The 17,581-nt window shown below is 41.0% G+C and overlaps 1 protein-coding gene across 1 annotated transcript in view; it reads left to right on the top strand.

Annotated features, from left to right (window-relative positions):
* The window catches only part of LOC137643158 (chymotrypsinogen A-like), a 107,527-nt gene extending 104,348 nt beyond the window's left edge, over nucleotides 1-3,179 (top strand). Inside the window, exon 8 of the mRNA XM_068376010.1 lies at nucleotides 2,950-3,179. Within this exon, the coding sequence (XP_068232111.1) occupies nucleotides 2,950-3,179 (230 nt within the window). The remainder of the gene's footprint in view (nucleotides 1-2,949) is intronic.
* The last annotated feature ends 14,402 nt before the right edge of the window (nucleotides 3,180-17,581 follow it).

The raw sequence follows: 17,581 nt of genomic DNA on the forward strand, positions 1-17,581 counted from the left end.
TTCCTGCAGAAGAAAAATATTCGACATCATCCATGGACTTTCACACCCCTCGGAACGCACCACTGCTCGCCTCCTGTTTGAAAAGTTCATCTGGCCAGGGATCAAAAAGGACGCCCAGGAATGAGCAAAGACATGCATCAATTGCCAGACAAGCAAGATAAGCTTCGGTCACATCCACATCGACGTTGTGGGACCTTTGCCGCCTTCAGAATCTGCTCGCTACATGCTGACAATCATCAATCGCTCCACGAGGTGGTTGGAAGCATCACCGATGACCGAAGCTATGACCCAAACATGTGCCGAAGCCCTTTTGTCAAGCTGGGTGAGCAGATTTGGCGTTCCTGACGACATCACGATAGACAGAGGCCCCGCTTTTCTGTCAGAGATATGGCTCGCTCTGGCAAACCTGATGGGAACAACTCTCCACAGCACCATGGCATACAACCCCGCAGCAAACGGCTTAGTCAAACGAACTCATCGCGCCCTCAAGGCGTCCCTGATGGCAAGCTGCACCGACGGGGACTGGAAATCACGACTTCCTTGGGTACTTCTCGGCTTTCGTACCGCCCCTCGCGCAGATGGCGAGCCATCGCCCGCTGAAAAGGTTTACGGAGAGGCGGTCGCAGTTCCCAGCGAATTCTTTCCCACATCAACCGACAACACGCAGCTGAATCATCTTAGGGATATCGGCAGAAAGTTCAGGCCATGTCTTAAAACTTACCAGGACAGAACTAAGCATTTCAAGCCGAGGAACCTGGACGGCTGCGGGTATGTTTTCGTCCGTGTCGACGCTCATCGACAGCCGCTAACCAGACCCTATCGAGGCCCCTACCGAGTAATCAAGAAAATGATGAAAGCCTTCCTTCTCGACGTGCATGGCCAAGAGGACTGGGTCTCAATAGACCGCGTGAAACCGGCGTTTCTCGAAGGAAGCGACACTGCCTCCGCAGGACCTGGCAGATCCAGAGTGCCACCTCAAAACAAGGCGCCCAATGAGAAGAAAAGCAACAAACGACGACGAGAGGTAGAGATCCATACACCGACCGCCGACGCGCCCCTCCGTTCAAGAACAAGAGGAACCCTCTGACACCCAAAACGATATGAAGACTAGTCTCATCAGCCCTCTACGCCGCCTGATGTGTTGCCGGGGGGGGGGAGGGATTACTTGTAAGGACATCGCTCCCTCCGTCGTCCAGCATTCTCATCGAATTCTCCATTTCATTTAAATTCTCTTTTCGCCACACTGTGGCTCACTGTATATATTCATTCCGCTCCCTCAGAGCTACAATTTTATGTATTTATCATTTCGCTACTTATTTCTATTGACTTGTATTTCAAGCATTTGTACGTGTGAAAAAAAGACACATATTGTAGCGGTTAGTTCAAATCAGATTGGCACCTGCGCGCATGCTACTTTTCAGTCCGCACCTTGTATTATATTCTCGCACATGTTTGAATGAACCGCCAGTTGTTGTTGGTGATAGCTCGTCTCACTGTCCTTACATGGTATTCAGACAGCCCTTCACAGTCTGCTCTCAAGAATCTCTTGTGTAGAAGTTCACGGTTGCTGGCTACTATCACCTGGGGCTGAATATGGAGAAATTTGACTTACTGGTATATGTAACCCGACACGATCTGAAGAATACTTTCAAATCAAGATTCAATGTCTTGTTGCAAAGGGAAGATAATTTTATGAACGGCATCTTTTCAGTCTTGACTTCATTGAAGATTGCACTCAAACAATTTAATGTTTAGTTCTTTAAAATCTCTTGCTTTTTAGGGTTGAGTGCTTCAAAACACTCAACATATAATGTAGCGGTCAGTGTCAATTTTGCGATGCTTTCCAGGAGGTGGTATCAGATCCACAATTGCAAATCAATTGTCAACACAAACATCTAAAATTAAATAATTAATGATAAGCATACATCAGTATTTGAATAAATGAGCAATCAACATAATAAATGTATCAACTGGATTCAAAATCATCCTTATTTGGCCATTGCATATGCATGCATTATAAATATATCAATTCCGGTTACGTTTAGGTGGTAGCCTATCAAATCTACTTATTTACTTTAATAATTCATATTTTCAAAACAAAGAGAATGAATGATGATTATTTTCATTTAATATGTAGTAATCCAACTCGATTATTTCTGAGGAAATTAATTGTTCACTCCATGATTATTGGTAAATTGGAACCTGATTTATTGCAATTTTTTTGTGGGTCGCATAAAAGCCTGTCTTACACATGGCTTTTACATATATGTATTCCATCATTTTGCACATTTTAGCACCATATTTGTGTATGTAGCACGAGTATTAACTCCATTTTAGAAGTCTACAGTGTACATGTGTAAACGTGGTTTTAAAAACATCGTGCAATACTCTCATAATCACAATCAGGATTTTTGATAGCGCATACATCCTTCCATTGGTAGGGGTTACTCACATTTTAATCCCGTTTCTTCGAATCTGGCCGCTAGCATAAGGGACTAGGTCTGAAGGATATATTACGAATGCGCAAGATTGTTATTACAATTTAATTTCGTAGCATGATTAGGAAAGTTTTTTTTTTTTCCTTTTTAATACAGACGGTGATCTTTTTCTACTTAAAAAAAAAAAATTCTGCTATCATAAAATATATAGTCTCAACGGGTCATTTCTTTATAGTATATTGCCATGAAAGATGACGTGCATTTCCTTACGTTCTCCACAAATCACAAAATAATCAATGCATTGTAGTATGAATCTTTGTACCATATAAAGTTTTTTTTTTCTTTCTGATTAATGCCGTTCAAGATTTCCTTGAAAATTTATCTGTATCTCTATTATACCAAGAAGATATTATAAATTGCCAACAAAGATAACTAACCACAAAGCAACAGAAATCTTGAAAAAAAAAGTTTTAAAAGCAACATCAAATAATTAATATATTCTGCTTTCCAGCTACTGGATGGGGAGCAACCTCTTATGGGGGCAACCAAGCTTCGATTCTTCAAGAAGTAGTCCTAACAATACAGTCCAACAGTGATTGCCAATCTGATTGGCGAAAGAAGTTTAATGACTTTACCTTTGAAATTTTTGACAGTCAAATTTGCACGAAGAACGCTGGTAAAGACACTTGCAATGGAGATTCTGGAGGACCTCTTATGTACAAGGTACGGCACTCTATATAACTATGAATAATATGTGGGAACACAACTTATCACAAACCGCGTTAGAGTCCTGGATCAATTATCAGGCGAAACGATGTGGTATGGTTTTTTGATTTTTCTAAAACTTATTTAGTAAATTATATACTACATAGATAGGCTTCGAGAGTGAACTCTATCACCTTCGCGAGTCAACCTTCCTGAATAGAAAATGTATACGCACATATACATGCAAAAAAACATACACTTAAGAATAAAATAATTAAATGTGTGTATATATATACATATATATATATGTATATATATATATATATATATATATATATATATATATATATATATATATATATATATATATATATATATATATATATATATATATATATATATATATATATATATATATATATATATATATATATATATATATATATATATATATATATATATATATTGTATATATACATATGTATACATGTAATGTATTACATTTTTATATACAATGAATGTTGTACATACACATTGTGGTTCCATCCTCATGTCTCTTCAATGTGATATAAAAATATTAGACTTGTAGGTTTCCTCTTAGAATAAGTCCAAAGTGTTAGGTTAATTTTAAACAAATTATTGATAGCTCCATTACTGGAGTATGGGATGGTTTGATCGGATGACCATTCAGTATGAAAAGGTGAATAAAACTGATTTACAAGAGGCTCACGTCGATAACGTAACACTAGGTATCTCAGCGTTTTACATAATACCAAAATGAAATGATCACATACCCTTATGGCCGGAAGTCAGATAATTCCGGTAGGGCTCAATAGGAAAACTTCTTCCCACGGGAGGCGTTGTGACTTGTTTACAAGACACACATAAATGTTTATTCATGCAATGCATTCCAGGCTACTGCAAGCATTGCATAGCATGGTCTAGTTTCACATCCTGTTATGGCACGAATATCCTTAAATTTTCTCTCTAGGATATCGCATAAATCAGGGGACGTATATCTTGATACGACACATAGCAATCTTCACCCCGAATAGCATTTTCGCCTCGAGGGGGAAGAGTGGCAAAAATAAAAGGGGAGCCGTTATCAAGGTTACCCTTGCTCCCATACTACTATTGAGAATCTAGATGGCGCCATATCCAAGATGGCGGTTATTCCTATTTTTGTAGCGATTTCGTACGGTGGTGTTCCCTGTTGTTCTAACGTTTTGATAGCTTTTGTGAGGATTTATTATGCAATCTCCAGCTTCTTTCGCCTCTGGAAAGTTGAGTAGTGATTCTTTACAATGTATAATTTTTAGCTCCTGTTTCACAGTGAGATTAGAGTAATTTATTGTGTTTAGGAGCTAGGCCAGTCACCGGAGGCGCCATGGGCGCTGTCGTTCATTATGCATGTGTTATTCAGTTAGCAGAACGACTTTCCCAGTTGTAATAGCATTAATAATTATGAAAGCTATTTAGGCACAATTATACAAGTAAAGACATTTATTTTATGCATACTTTCCTCTTTCTTTGTCGATCGTACACGTTAGAGTTTCGTCGGCGATTTAGGTAACCAAAATCTCGTTTGCGCTAGGCTACCTAGCCTAGGCGCTGTAGTATACTTTCATAAATTATCCCCATTTACCCTCGTGTATCGTTTTATTGATTCAACGGGAGATAGTACATCATCTAGAATTTATAACTCGATACTTGTCTCCTGTGGAGATTTAACCCTGGATAGGTACGCTCCTCGGACACCCCTTTAAGGGTATACTCGGTCGCGCGACCCCGACTCCGAAAAAAATTCAGGAAAAATTTAGTTATGCATCAATCTGTATTGTTTGACTTGCTAAAAATACTTCAAAGAATGCTAAAAACTACTGAAAATATAAATGATACCCATCTACAAAATAACTATTTATTGGAAATATATTAAAAATTTAAGTATACAAAAAAAAAGACTTGACGTAAATATTCACAAAAAAAAAAAAATATACATATACACATAAATCCCTTTAGGGACACCTTCTTAGATGGCAAAGCAACAGCGTGTAATTGCTGGAAATGAGTTGGACCCATAGAAGTCAAGATCTGAAATGAGAAAAAAAGGGTAACTTTTTTTGGCCAAGAAAATTTGTCCAAATTTCATGAATTTTTTGGGGTACCCAAATGAAATAGGAAAAGGCTAATTTTTTTATAGAGTAAACTCATATTATCCTAGAACAGAAATACATAATAAAATGTGCACTAAGATGTAATTTACTGTTATACCAGGGGCGAAATCTAAAGGTAATTTTTTGGCGGCCTAGTTTCACAATGTAAATTTCTTATGAAAATCATTGTATCTCCTATAAAATATGATATTTATGCATTAAAATATACCAAAATATCACAAATTCTATACAGAACAAGAATATATAGAAATATGCCAACTTACCTTTCGGGTATGTCAACAAAATGGCCGCAGACCGCAACAACTCTTACAGCCCAATCTACCACTTGAAATGAAGAATGGGGTTGCAAACTCCATATTATCATCAACATCTCTTTTTAACTCCATTAGAAGTGTGTTGATGACATCCATTCCGCGGGAATACTGCCTGCTGGCCATTATTGAAGATAAATTCAAAATAAATAGAATAAAATCAAATTTGCAAAAAATAAAAAAAATCAGAAATTAGCATTTGAGGGAAAATAGACCTCATGGCAATATATGGCATCTAAGCCAAAACCAATGTCATGCAAGTGGTAGACACACCATCCATCCACACTTTCCAACTATAAAGAACCAAACAAGTATCAACATTGTTCGACAATTTATAATTTTGTAATAACTTTGCTGTTTGATCACTAACCCCTATAAAGGTATGTCAGGGTCGAGGTCGACCCCTGGGGGGGGGGGGGGGGGGGTAAAAAAACGGGGAAGGAGGGATGTTAGACGAAAATCAGTCCTAAAGCAGACAATGGCATGTAGACCTGTCACCCCTTGCAGGTCGATCACTTCCATATTCGAGACAGCTGATGATTTATGGGGAAAAAACAGGTTTTGAAAATGCTGTAGGGGTCGCCTACGACCCATCATACCTTTCCAGGGTTAAGAGTAATCCCTACTTCCCTCTGAGTGCCGCCGCATGCGGCAACTTTATCTGGTCTTGCCATAGAGTAGTGCACTCCGGCTTGACTAGGCTAGAGTTTTCTTTCTCCCACCTTTGCCGGCGAGGTCCCGGCTTTGGTTTTCGACAGAACCTCAGAGTATTCAGTCTTTCTGCCGGCGGAAGAGCTGCAGGGTGAGTAGTCACTCCCCTGCCAGCTTATAGCTGCCGGCCTAGGAGGTTAAGCCTCCCTAGGCCGCACCTGAAGTGGTAGTATGATGCCGCCACCTTCTCCCCTGCGGTCTAGAAGATTAGTCCTGTGTCTGCAGACCCTAGGCTGAAGAATAGTATTCTTCTGTCGGCTAGAAAGTCGCCGATACTAATACATTGTTTTTCTCTGGTGTGGAGGTGGCGGCAATCCTGCCGCCTTCTACACTTGATGGATTCGGCAGACCCTAGGCAGAAGAATAGTTATTCTTCTGCCGCCTAGGATGGCGCCGATACTGAAACATTGTTTCGCTCTTATGTGGAATTGGCGGCAATCCTGCCGCCTTCTTCTACACTTGAGACAGGACCCTCTTCCCTTCCCTCTCTGTCCTTTAGTGATGACTTAGCCATCGCAATCCTGTGGCCGTCGTCCTGCAATCTCACCGCTTGCCGGTTGGGTTGCGAGGCCAGCCGGGCCCCTACATACGCAGGTGTTTAGTCACACAGTCTTTCCCTTATGGACACAAGGATCTGGGAAGGTTATGCCGGCTGTGACCGCTGCTGTTGGGAGACCCTTCTGCCGCCGAAGGTTCTTCAATCCTCCCTTGAACTGCCATCCACAGTCCTGAGACCGGCAATGCCGGCAATGGATCTTGCTCCTGGATGGAAGCCTGAATGATGCATTCTCCCCTTCCATTTGAACCTTCCTTCTGGAGGAAGGCAGTAAGTTTATATACTTACATCCTTATTTTGTGTAAACATACATTTTAATAAGGCAGCCCTTCACTCCATGCTTTTTCTCTCTCTATCAGCTAGTGCCGCCTGGTACTAACCCAGCCGGCAACAGGTTTTACAGTAGCCAGTATATTTACAGTATAGTATATACTGCAGATAGAAAACTATTGTATATATTGTACAGTAGTTATTTTCTAACATATTTTGTGTATCCTTGCATAGTCTTTTGCTGAGACCAATCCTATATTGAAAGAATAGAATTCCTTCAATACTCTGATTAGATATCAGTTTATATTTACCCTACAATATTAATAGTTTAGAAGGGTCAGTGGTAGTACACTTTTCTATCCCTGGAGGTTAGAACCCTTCTCTTTTAAGTTTTGCTTGATCAGGAAACTCTATATTCGTAATATTGGAAGGGGAGGTCATGGCAATTGGCTCGGAGGGATACACAAGTATGTGTCTTTTCTAATCTCTAGTCCAGCCGGTGACATGCCGGCCGGACTGTGCTGCCAGGTGCTAGCCATGCTGGCAACACTACGGCTGAACTACAGTATATGATGATACAGTAGCCAGTATATTTGTACTATAGTATATACTGCAAACAGAAAACTATAGTATTAATTATACAGCAGTTAATTTCCAACATTCCTTGTGTACCCTTGTACAGTCTTTTGCTGAGACCAACCCTATATTGGAAGAATAGAATTCCTTTAATATTCTGATTTGGAATCAGTTAATACTTACCCCACAATATTAAATAATTAGAAGGGTCAGTGGCAGTGTACACTTTTCTATCCCTAAAGGTTAGAACCCTTCTCTTTTGAGTTGCCCTGATAAAGGAAACATTTTATCTTTAATAGGGGGGGGGGGAGGTCACAGCAATTGGCTGGGAGGGATACACAAGTATGTGTCTTTCCCTATTTCTTTTTAGCTTAATATCCTAAGCTATAATGATTTAAATATGAATTTTTGCATATCTGTTTACCATCTGAGATAAGAAATCATATACTCATTTTATTTCCTTTCTTTACGGGAGGAACCTCAGATGGAATGCAACGCAATCTTCTGCAATCTTAGGAGTAAGAATTTCTACAGTCATAAAGAGTGCAGGTCTCATACCCCCTGCACTATTATTACCGAATCCCTGCAATATTGGGACCCTCAGGTTTGCAATATCTGCCGGACCTTCGTGAGCGAAGGTTTCGACAACCCCAAGTCAACGGAATCGAGGGATGCGGCACGTAAGAAGCTGCGCAAGTGGGTAAGAGGGTTTCAGAAGAACTCTCCATTACCATACCTACCTAGCGATAGGATGCGTAGCTTACTGTTCCCGAAAGCGGGCAGTGAAATGGTTGTGCCCCATGCACGACTCGCTCCTCCCGGCATCCAGATTGCCATCGAGACGGATGTCAGGGAGGCGTTGCAAAGTATGGACATCCACCAGGAGGTAAGGATGTCGGAAGTGTCTATGGACACTGAAAAAGATCTTTTAAAGAATCATCCCGAGGAGGAGTCTAATCTACCTCTGAAAGAAGATGATACTGTCAAGTCGGAGTTCCTTCCATCTGTGCCGGCACCGGAGCCGTTACCCTCGGCATCTTCACCTTCTACCCCTCCATTGGACAACATGAGCCAGGCACTGGCCCATCTTACGGATTTAATGGAGAACATTCGCAAACGAGACGAAACAAAGGAAGCGAAATTCATGAGAGAGCTTCGTGAAGTTCATCTTTCGTTTCCCGAAGGTCATACAAGCGACCCAGAGACCAGGACCTCTTGACCTGCTCCAAAACCAATCCCTGGAGGTATGCGGAGTTTATGCCAATTTTGAACGGCAAACTTTACATCTCAGAGAAGATGGGAGCTGTCCCCTTAGACGACATCCAGTTTTGGCCAAGCTTTTACGCTTACCCTGATTGCTTCATTCGACTGAAGCATGAACCAATGTCAAAAGAGGAGACGGAACCGAAGGAGGTCATGGTTTTCGACCACGATAAGGCACAGGCTCTCTTGTCAAGTAGCCTGACAAAGGCTGGCTATTCGGTGTCGAAAGTGTACGCCTTGACCAAGAAACACCCTACCTTTCTTGCTCCTGCTTCAATGGCCTTCCCCTTCATGTTGAAGGCATTTAAATCTGTTACCAAGGCAGTGAAGGCAGGCGATCCATGCTCTGCACTAGAGGAGTGCAGGCCTTTATCGTTAGCCTTGCCCAGGCAGGAGAAGGAATGGAAGGAAGTCCACCTAACCTTCTCAGTAGGGAAACTGGACTCAGACGTCGCCTGTTCGACAGTTTAGCGAGAATCTCACTAAACTTTCTGACTTTCTCTTGTGCAAGGAACAAGAGACGAAGGAGAGACGTGTGGCCTCTTTATCCCTACAAAACTGCATAGAGCTGTGTGCAGGCCAAAATGCATATGGCCACCCTAGTAAAGGACCTGTATGCTTTCATGAAGGCTAGAAGAGCCTGTAGAGAGTTTGTGTTCGCTGCTGCAACAGTGAAACATGAACCCAGGAAGCTGCTATCTTCTAACATCTGAGGTAAAGACCTCTTTCCGAATGAAGTAGTCAAAGAGGTAGTCGAGAAAGCCATCACGGAGAATAGGAATCTTCTCCAGAAGTGGGGCATCTCTTCAAAGAGGAAGTCTTCTCCGGATGTGGGTCCCCAACCTAAAAGGAAGACGAAGAAGTCTAGACTTTCCTCTTGGCCTGCTCAACAACATCCCACAGTTACTATGACCGCGGTGCCCCAGGTAGGCGGTCAAGAAGGTAAACCCTCAGATCAATCAAAGCAAGGAGACGCTTCTAGTAGGAAGGAGGCTCCAACAATTTTAGGATCGTTGGACCATCGATCCTCGGGCTCACGGCCTAATCAAGATAGGACTAGAGTCCATCGAATTCCAGGGAAGGCTGTTTTGTGTTCTCATGAAGGACTCAGAAAAACTCAGAGTCATTCTGGACTTGTTGCCACTCAACAAGTTCAGGATCCTTCAACACATAAGGACTCTGCTACAGAAAGGGGCGCTCACAGTCTACATAGAACTGACAGATGCCTATTGGCAACTTCTAGTCAGTTTTCCCATCTCCTCCTACCTAGGATTCAAGTTACAGAAGATAAAGTATGTTCTAAGAGCCATACTCTTCGGACTAAACATAGTCCCAAGTATCTTCACGAAACTCGCAGATGCAGTCGTGCAACAACTATGCCTAGAAACTGTTCAGGAAGCAGAGTACCTGGAAGACTGGCTGGTGCGGGCAGCACCCAAAACGGCTGGTCTGCAAGCATCCAAAGAAGTAATCCAGTTCCTGGAACATCTGGGATGCAAAATCAACTTCAAGAAGGCTCGACTCTCTCCAGTTCAAAGGTTTCAATGGCTGGAAAACCATTGGAACCTGAGGTCACATTGTCTCTCCATTCACTCAGGGAGGAGGAGGGAGATCGCAGGGTTGGTCAAGAGACTACTTTAATCCGACAGGATTTCAAGATGCTAACAGGAAAGAGTATGGAGCTCTCTCCAGTTCGCAGCAGTGACAGACCCAATGCTAAGAGCACAGCTGAAAGATGCATCAGGAGTCTGGAGAAGATACGCATGAAACGCTCGAAGAGATCTAAAATGACCGATATCGGCCTTACTTCGATCTCTTCTCAACCCATGGTTGAAGGCCAAGAGCCTAATGAGGACCGTGCCCTAGCAACCACCTCTACCATCGATGTCCATCCACATGGATGCCTTGATGGAAGAATGGGGATTTCACTCCCATCAAAGGAAAGTCCAAGGGACTTGGTCATCCATGTTCAAGGCCTTTCTCATCAACATTTTGAAAGCCATAGCAGTCCTTTTGACGTTGGGAAAACTCTCCCCTCGCAGATCAGCCCTCATTAGGCTGATCTGTGACAGCAAAGTGATAGTGAGATGTCTGAACCGACAAGGCTCGAGATCGTCCCATATAATCCATGTGATATTAGCCATCCCTTGCCTAAAGAGATGACACCTGTCAGCAGTTCACTTACAAAGGATCCGCAATGTGACAGCGGATGCTCTACTCAGGCTCAAGCCGATAGAGTCAGAATGGTCCACAGAAGCAGACTTATTCTCTTCCATCTTGAAACAAGTCCCGGAACTGCAGATCGACCTCTTCCTGACGAGCGTCAACAAGAATCTACCTTGATATGTAGCCCATACGAGGACCCTCTAGAGGAGATAACGGACGCCATGTCCCTAGTTTGGAACGGATGGACCCGGAACTTCCTGTTCCTTCCATCCAATCTCCTGCTGAAGGTCTTCGCATGCTGAGACCCTTCCAAGGACCGACAGTTCTAGTGGCTCCCAAGTGGCCCAAGAGCAACTGGTTCCCTTTAGCGATGGAACTCAGGCTGAGGCTGGCCCTTGTATCGAACCCAGCACTATCTCAGCGGGTTCAGAAATCAACTGTCTTAGTCAGGGGTTTCCAACCGGTGGGTCGCGACCCCCTGGGGGGTCGTGAAGCCTTGGCAGGGGGGTTGCGTAGCCTTGTTAGAAGTAGCTTGGGATAACATTAATTCTATTTCATCAGTTACATTTTTCATGCTCTTACATTTATTTTGTTTCGGTGCACAGCAAAACGTGTGCTACGTGTGATACCTTGTTGCATTCTCATATGTATATTTTTGTGTGGGTTTTATATTTTAGGGAGCAGCAGAAAGGATGAAGACGTGGAACACCTGGAGTAAAAATTAAGTTATTAAGAGGAGCGCCGGAAGAAGAAGGCGGGGAAGGGATAAAAACTTGGTCACACCTGAAATTGCTGTCGCCACGTGAACACACCCGTGGGCTGACGTCAAGAGATGGAGGAGATATAAGCTGAGGTGTGAAGGAAAAGAAGACACTTCACCACCAATACATCTCTTCAGCCCCGGTAACCACCGATCATCTTGCTCTGCATCATCGTCTCCATTGAAAAGTAAGTGATGATTATTATTCTCTTGTTTATCATGTTTAAAAATTTCTTTTTTTCTTATGTTTGTGTATTTTGTTTGACGTTTTTATGTTGTTTCTTAAACGATAGATTTGATTTTTTCCGTCATTTACGAAGTGGGTTATTTCACTTTTCCACTTGTGACTTGAATATTGAAGACAAACTTGATTATTCTGACAGTTTTAGTTTTCTCTTTGATTTGTAAGTGGCTACGATTTACTATAAATTTGATGCCTATCTTTATGTGAGTTATTGTTATTATAGTTCTTGTATGATTTTCTGTATTTTTGTTAGACAAAATTCATAAAAAGAAGTTATTCCTGCAAAACCTTCGAATAACAAACTTTTAATGTAGAGCTGTTAGCTAAAGTAAGAGCAAAGTTATCAAGAGATAGATGAAAAAGCTGTCTGAATTTTCTATATTTTCTGGTGGACATAACTACTGAAATTTATAGAAAAGAACTTATTCCTGCAAAACCTTTGAGTAACAACCTTTTGCTGATTACACTTCTTTTTCGCTCTTCTGGCAATATGTTTCACGTGTATCTATTTGTTCTTAGTCATGCATTTTTTTTTTATCATTTACGTGTCTATCGTATGCATTAAGAAATTTATACCCGGCTCGTAAATTACTCACCACCAGTCAGTGTTCCAAAGCGTGCATTATTCAAAATTTTTACTTTATTTTAACAAGGAGATGAGTAAGCAGTAGAAGTGAGTTGTGTCTGGCAAGCATGCTGTTGTGATATGACATTTTGATTGGAAACATGTTTTTATTTAAGTTTCTTGTTTATTTTCTAATTGAATATATTCCTAATATCATTTTTATTCTATTCACAGATTTGAGTCCATGGCTAAACGGCACAGATGCTCAGAAAGCTACCTCAACATTGGCTTCACCACTGTGCTCGCCAACGACGGTATTGAGAAACCACAGTGTGTTTTGTGCCATACTATCCTAAGTGCAGAGTCATTGAAACCATCAAAACTCAAGCGTCATCTCGAGACGAAACATCCAGAACACGCAAAGAAGGATTTGGATTTCTTCAAACGGCATGAACGGTGTCTTAAAAGCCAAAGACTCTATAGAAGTGGGTCGTTTCAGCAGCAGAGTGCAAACGTATTGGAAGCCTCATATGAGATTACATTCGAAATTGCTAAACAAAAAAAGCCTCACACGATTGGAGAAACACTTATTAAACCCTGCATGATGAAAGCAGTAATTCTTATTCTTGGAGAAGCCAGTGCAAAAAAGATGCAGCAAGTATCCCTGTCAAATAATTCTATACATAGGCGCATTTCTAAAATGTCTATGGATGTGAAGGAACAGCTTTTGACTGAAATTAAGGGTTCCCCTTTGTTTTCCCTTCAGCTCGATGAGTCAACAGATGTAAGTTCATGTTCTCAGCCGCTTGTCTTCGTGAGATACATTAATTCAGGTGACATTAAAGACGTATTCTTATTCTGCAGTGCACGTGAAACCACAACAAAAGCTGATGATGTCATGGAAAAAGTTTCAACTTTTTTCCAAGAGGAAGATCTTCAATGGGAAAACGTGTGTGGGGTTTGTACGGATGGGGCACCGGCTATGCTGGGATCGAAATCAGGATTCCAATCGAGAGTGAAGAAGCAAGCACCTCAAGCAAAGGGCATCCACTGCACGATTCACCAATATGCTCTCGCCAGTAAGACTCTCCCTGCTTCTCTGCAGGAAGTGCTTGAATCTGTAATCAAAATTGTAAATTATATCAAGACTAAAGCACTCAACACTCGCCTATTCAAAGAACTATGCAAAGACATGAATGCTGACCATGAAGTCCTTCTCTTCTACACAGCAGTACGTTGGTTGTCGAAAGGAAACGTTATTAATCGTGTCTTTGAAATGAAAGATGAAATAAAGCTATTCCTGGAGACTCAAGAAAAGAAAGATCTTGTTGTCCACTTCGAAGATGAAGCATGGAATAAAAGGGTTGCGTACCTAGCCGACATTTTTGACCAGCTGAACAAGCTCAATTTGAAGCTTCAAGGAAGGGAAACACATGTTCTCCTATTTCAAGATAGTCTTTGGGCCTTTGTTTCCAAACTGCAAAACTGGCGTCGGAAAACCAATCTTGGAAACATCGCTATGTTTGAAAAACTTTGTGGAGTGATGGATGAGTCTCACATCCAACTGGATCAGTTCCTCAAGGATGAGATTACCGAACGTCTTCAGTCTCTAGAAAAGGAAGTTAAGCGTTACTTCCCTGAGCTTTCACAGGAACAGGAGGCCCTGGTAAGGAACCAATTTTGTAGTGAACTTGATGTATCCAGCATCCCAGATGAAATCCAAGATGGATATCTGGAGCTAAGGAACGACTCTTCAGCTCGTGATCTCTTCAAGGTGAAATCCATGACTCAGTTCTGGTGCGGTATGTATCAGTCATACAGAAGTGGGAGAACTTAATCTCTTTCCTGATCCAGCTTTTCTCTCCAAGAACGAGCTACCCACTAAAAGATGGGGTCCCTGGAGAATCTGCCCTCTGAAGGAAGATGTCTCTCTATGTCCAGTAGAGTGTCTAAAGGTCTATCTTCATAGAACTTCAGACTTCAGGGGAGGACAGCTCTTCAAAGGAGAAACCTCAGGATCAAACATATCCCTAAAACAACTGAGGGCGACGCTCACCTACTTCATTCGCAGAGCGGATCCTGACAGTACACCCTCAGGTCATGATCCAAGGAAAATTGCTTCATCACTGGACTTTTTTCAGTATATGGACTTTGAGCAACTTCGCTCATATCCGGGATGGAAATCATCCAGTGTTCTACAAACACTACGCTAAGCAAGTCCACACACTGAAGCATTGTGTATTGGTGACATGTAGTGTTTTAAAACCTGTCGTCTAGTGCTGCGATGAATACTTAATTGATTGGGACTATCAATTAGGGTGAAAAAGTGTTGACACTTTCAGTGCGATACCTTTTAAGTGAGTGTCATCATGGTCACACTAAGACTGTTCAAAATGTCAGGTGTGGAATTATACAGATAACACTTGGGCCGTGTGTACATTGTACACAGTGTTGATAGTATACAACATTTACAGAATTTATATTGGGAAAATTTATAAAAAATTTTCAGTTTTAGAGTGGCACTCTTCATTTCTTCCCTTTCAGGAAGAAAAATATTTTCTGTATACGTTGCACATATAATTCCTGTAACTTATTACATTTGTTACACTCGTTATTCTATTTAGTCATTTATTCGAAATAAATGTCTATTAGAGTGTAATTGCATCCCTTTTCGCCCCGTAATTAGCACATTAAATATGCCAGAGTTCTCTTACTTATTTATTTAAGTAAACCTCATATTATTGTATGCTTACAAACAATGTATATAGTTGACACTTCATTGTTCCGACAATATATACAAACCGTGAGACATTTTTTATATCTAGTGGATACTTATGTTTGTTCATACAATATATGCTAAACTTGAGGCCCCTTTTCTACTGTCTAGTATGACTCTTCCCTGCAGGGGGCAGGAAGCACTAATATTGTCTATGATTAGTGGTAATGACGGATAACGGTAACGTCATTTTTCTCAATGGTCCAGATGACCATAGAAAAATTGTCCCAAGGTTAAGGCACCTATGAAAATCCGCAGATACAGTACTTTCTAGTAATGCTCTGGTAAACTTCCATCAGGATGACATGGCTTGAGCCCAAAAAACAGATTTTGAGCGAAACGAAAAATCTATTTTTGGGTGAGATAGCCATGTCGTCCAGATGGACCCACCCTCCTTTTCTATAGAAAAGGCCTTGGCAGGATCCCTCCCGAAACTACTATATCTGTAGCACCATGCTCAATGCTACTAGGAATAACCGCCATCTTGGCTATGGTGCCATCTAGATACTCAATAGTAGTATGGGAGGAAGGGTAACCTTGATAACAGCTCCCATTCTATTTTTGCCACTCATCCCCCTCGAGGCGAAAGCGCTATTCAGGGCTAAGATTGCTATGTGTCGTATCAAGATATATGTCCCCTGATTTATGCGATATCCTTAAGAGAAAATATAAGAATATTCAAGCCAGGAGTTAGAATTATGGAGACCTAAAGGTAAATTCTCTGGGAATATCACTGTAGTCAAATATCCCTTAAGAAGCTACTTATAGGAACCTTCCATCCGGACGACATGGCTATCTCACCCAGAAATAGATTTTTCGCTTCGCTCAAAATCCGTTATATATGGCTTACTTGAAATATGAAAATCACCTTTAGATGTGAAAAATTTATCATTAATCGAATGCCAAGTCACAAACATACCAGTTAGCTACGATGGTGAAGATGGGTTGAATTTAATTCTAAGTACAAAAAACCTTAATTCGACAGGTATATATACAGACGAATTGTCATTAACTCTTATCTTTCCTCGAGGCTAAGTTGCATGGTCAATGTCATACAAGTATTCTAGACCCGGGTTCGAAATGCGGCCAGTCAGATTTTATAGTCAGTGAGTGATTTCGCTTGGGGCTCTGATTCCAAGGTTGTTTCGAGAATCCAGACTTTAATGTGTTAATATATGTGGGTTTTTGGATATATGAAAAACGTTTAATTGTGCAAAATTTATCATTAATCGAATACCAAGTCACAAACCTCCCAATCAGCTACGATGGTGAAGATGGGTTGATTTTAATTGTAAGTACAAAAAACCTGAATTTGACAAGTATATGTACAGAAGAATGCCGAATAAATATTCAAAAAGATAGGCACTCTCGTGTACATGTACATACACAGATTTGTAGGAGATTGTAGTTCCTGAGTGTACCCTTCCGGATAGCCAGCTCACCAAGGTATGACTACTCCCTAACCCCCACTGGATGGCCAGAGAGAGACCAAGTAGTTTTACATCTGTTCAGCGTTACCAGAAACGCATATATATATATATATATATATATATATATATATATATATATATATATATATATATATATATATATATATATGAAGAAAGTATATTCAATTTACCTTTATTTTGGGTGATTTCAGGGCAAAAGTAGTTCAAAAGAAAGGAATAGAATCATCACTATAAAAGTCAATGAAAATTCTTCTGTGCATATACCTGTCGACTTCAGGTTTTTTGTACTTAGAATTGAAATCAACCCATCTTCACCATCGTAGCTAATTGTTAGGTTTGTGACTTTGCATTCAATTAATCATAAATTTTGCACATTTAAACGTGTTTTCATATTTCAAGTAAGCCATATATATATTAGTACATTGAAGTCTGGATTCTCTTAACGACCTCAGGATCAGAGCACCAGGCAAACTCACTCAGAGACTAGTATCTGACAGGCTGGGTTTTATGACATTGACCATAACACTGAGCCACTAAGCAAGATTAAAGTCAATGACAATTCTTCTGTACATATACCAGATGAATTCATGCTTTTTGTATTTAGAATTGAAATCA

Source organism: Palaemon carinicauda, chromosome 6 (genome assembly GCF_036898095.1).
Source record: "Palaemon carinicauda isolate YSFRI2023 chromosome 6, ASM3689809v2, whole genome shotgun sequence".
In the NCBI taxonomy this organism is placed as follows: domain Eukaryota; kingdom Metazoa; phylum Arthropoda; class Malacostraca; order Decapoda; family Palaemonidae; genus Palaemon; species Palaemon carinicauda.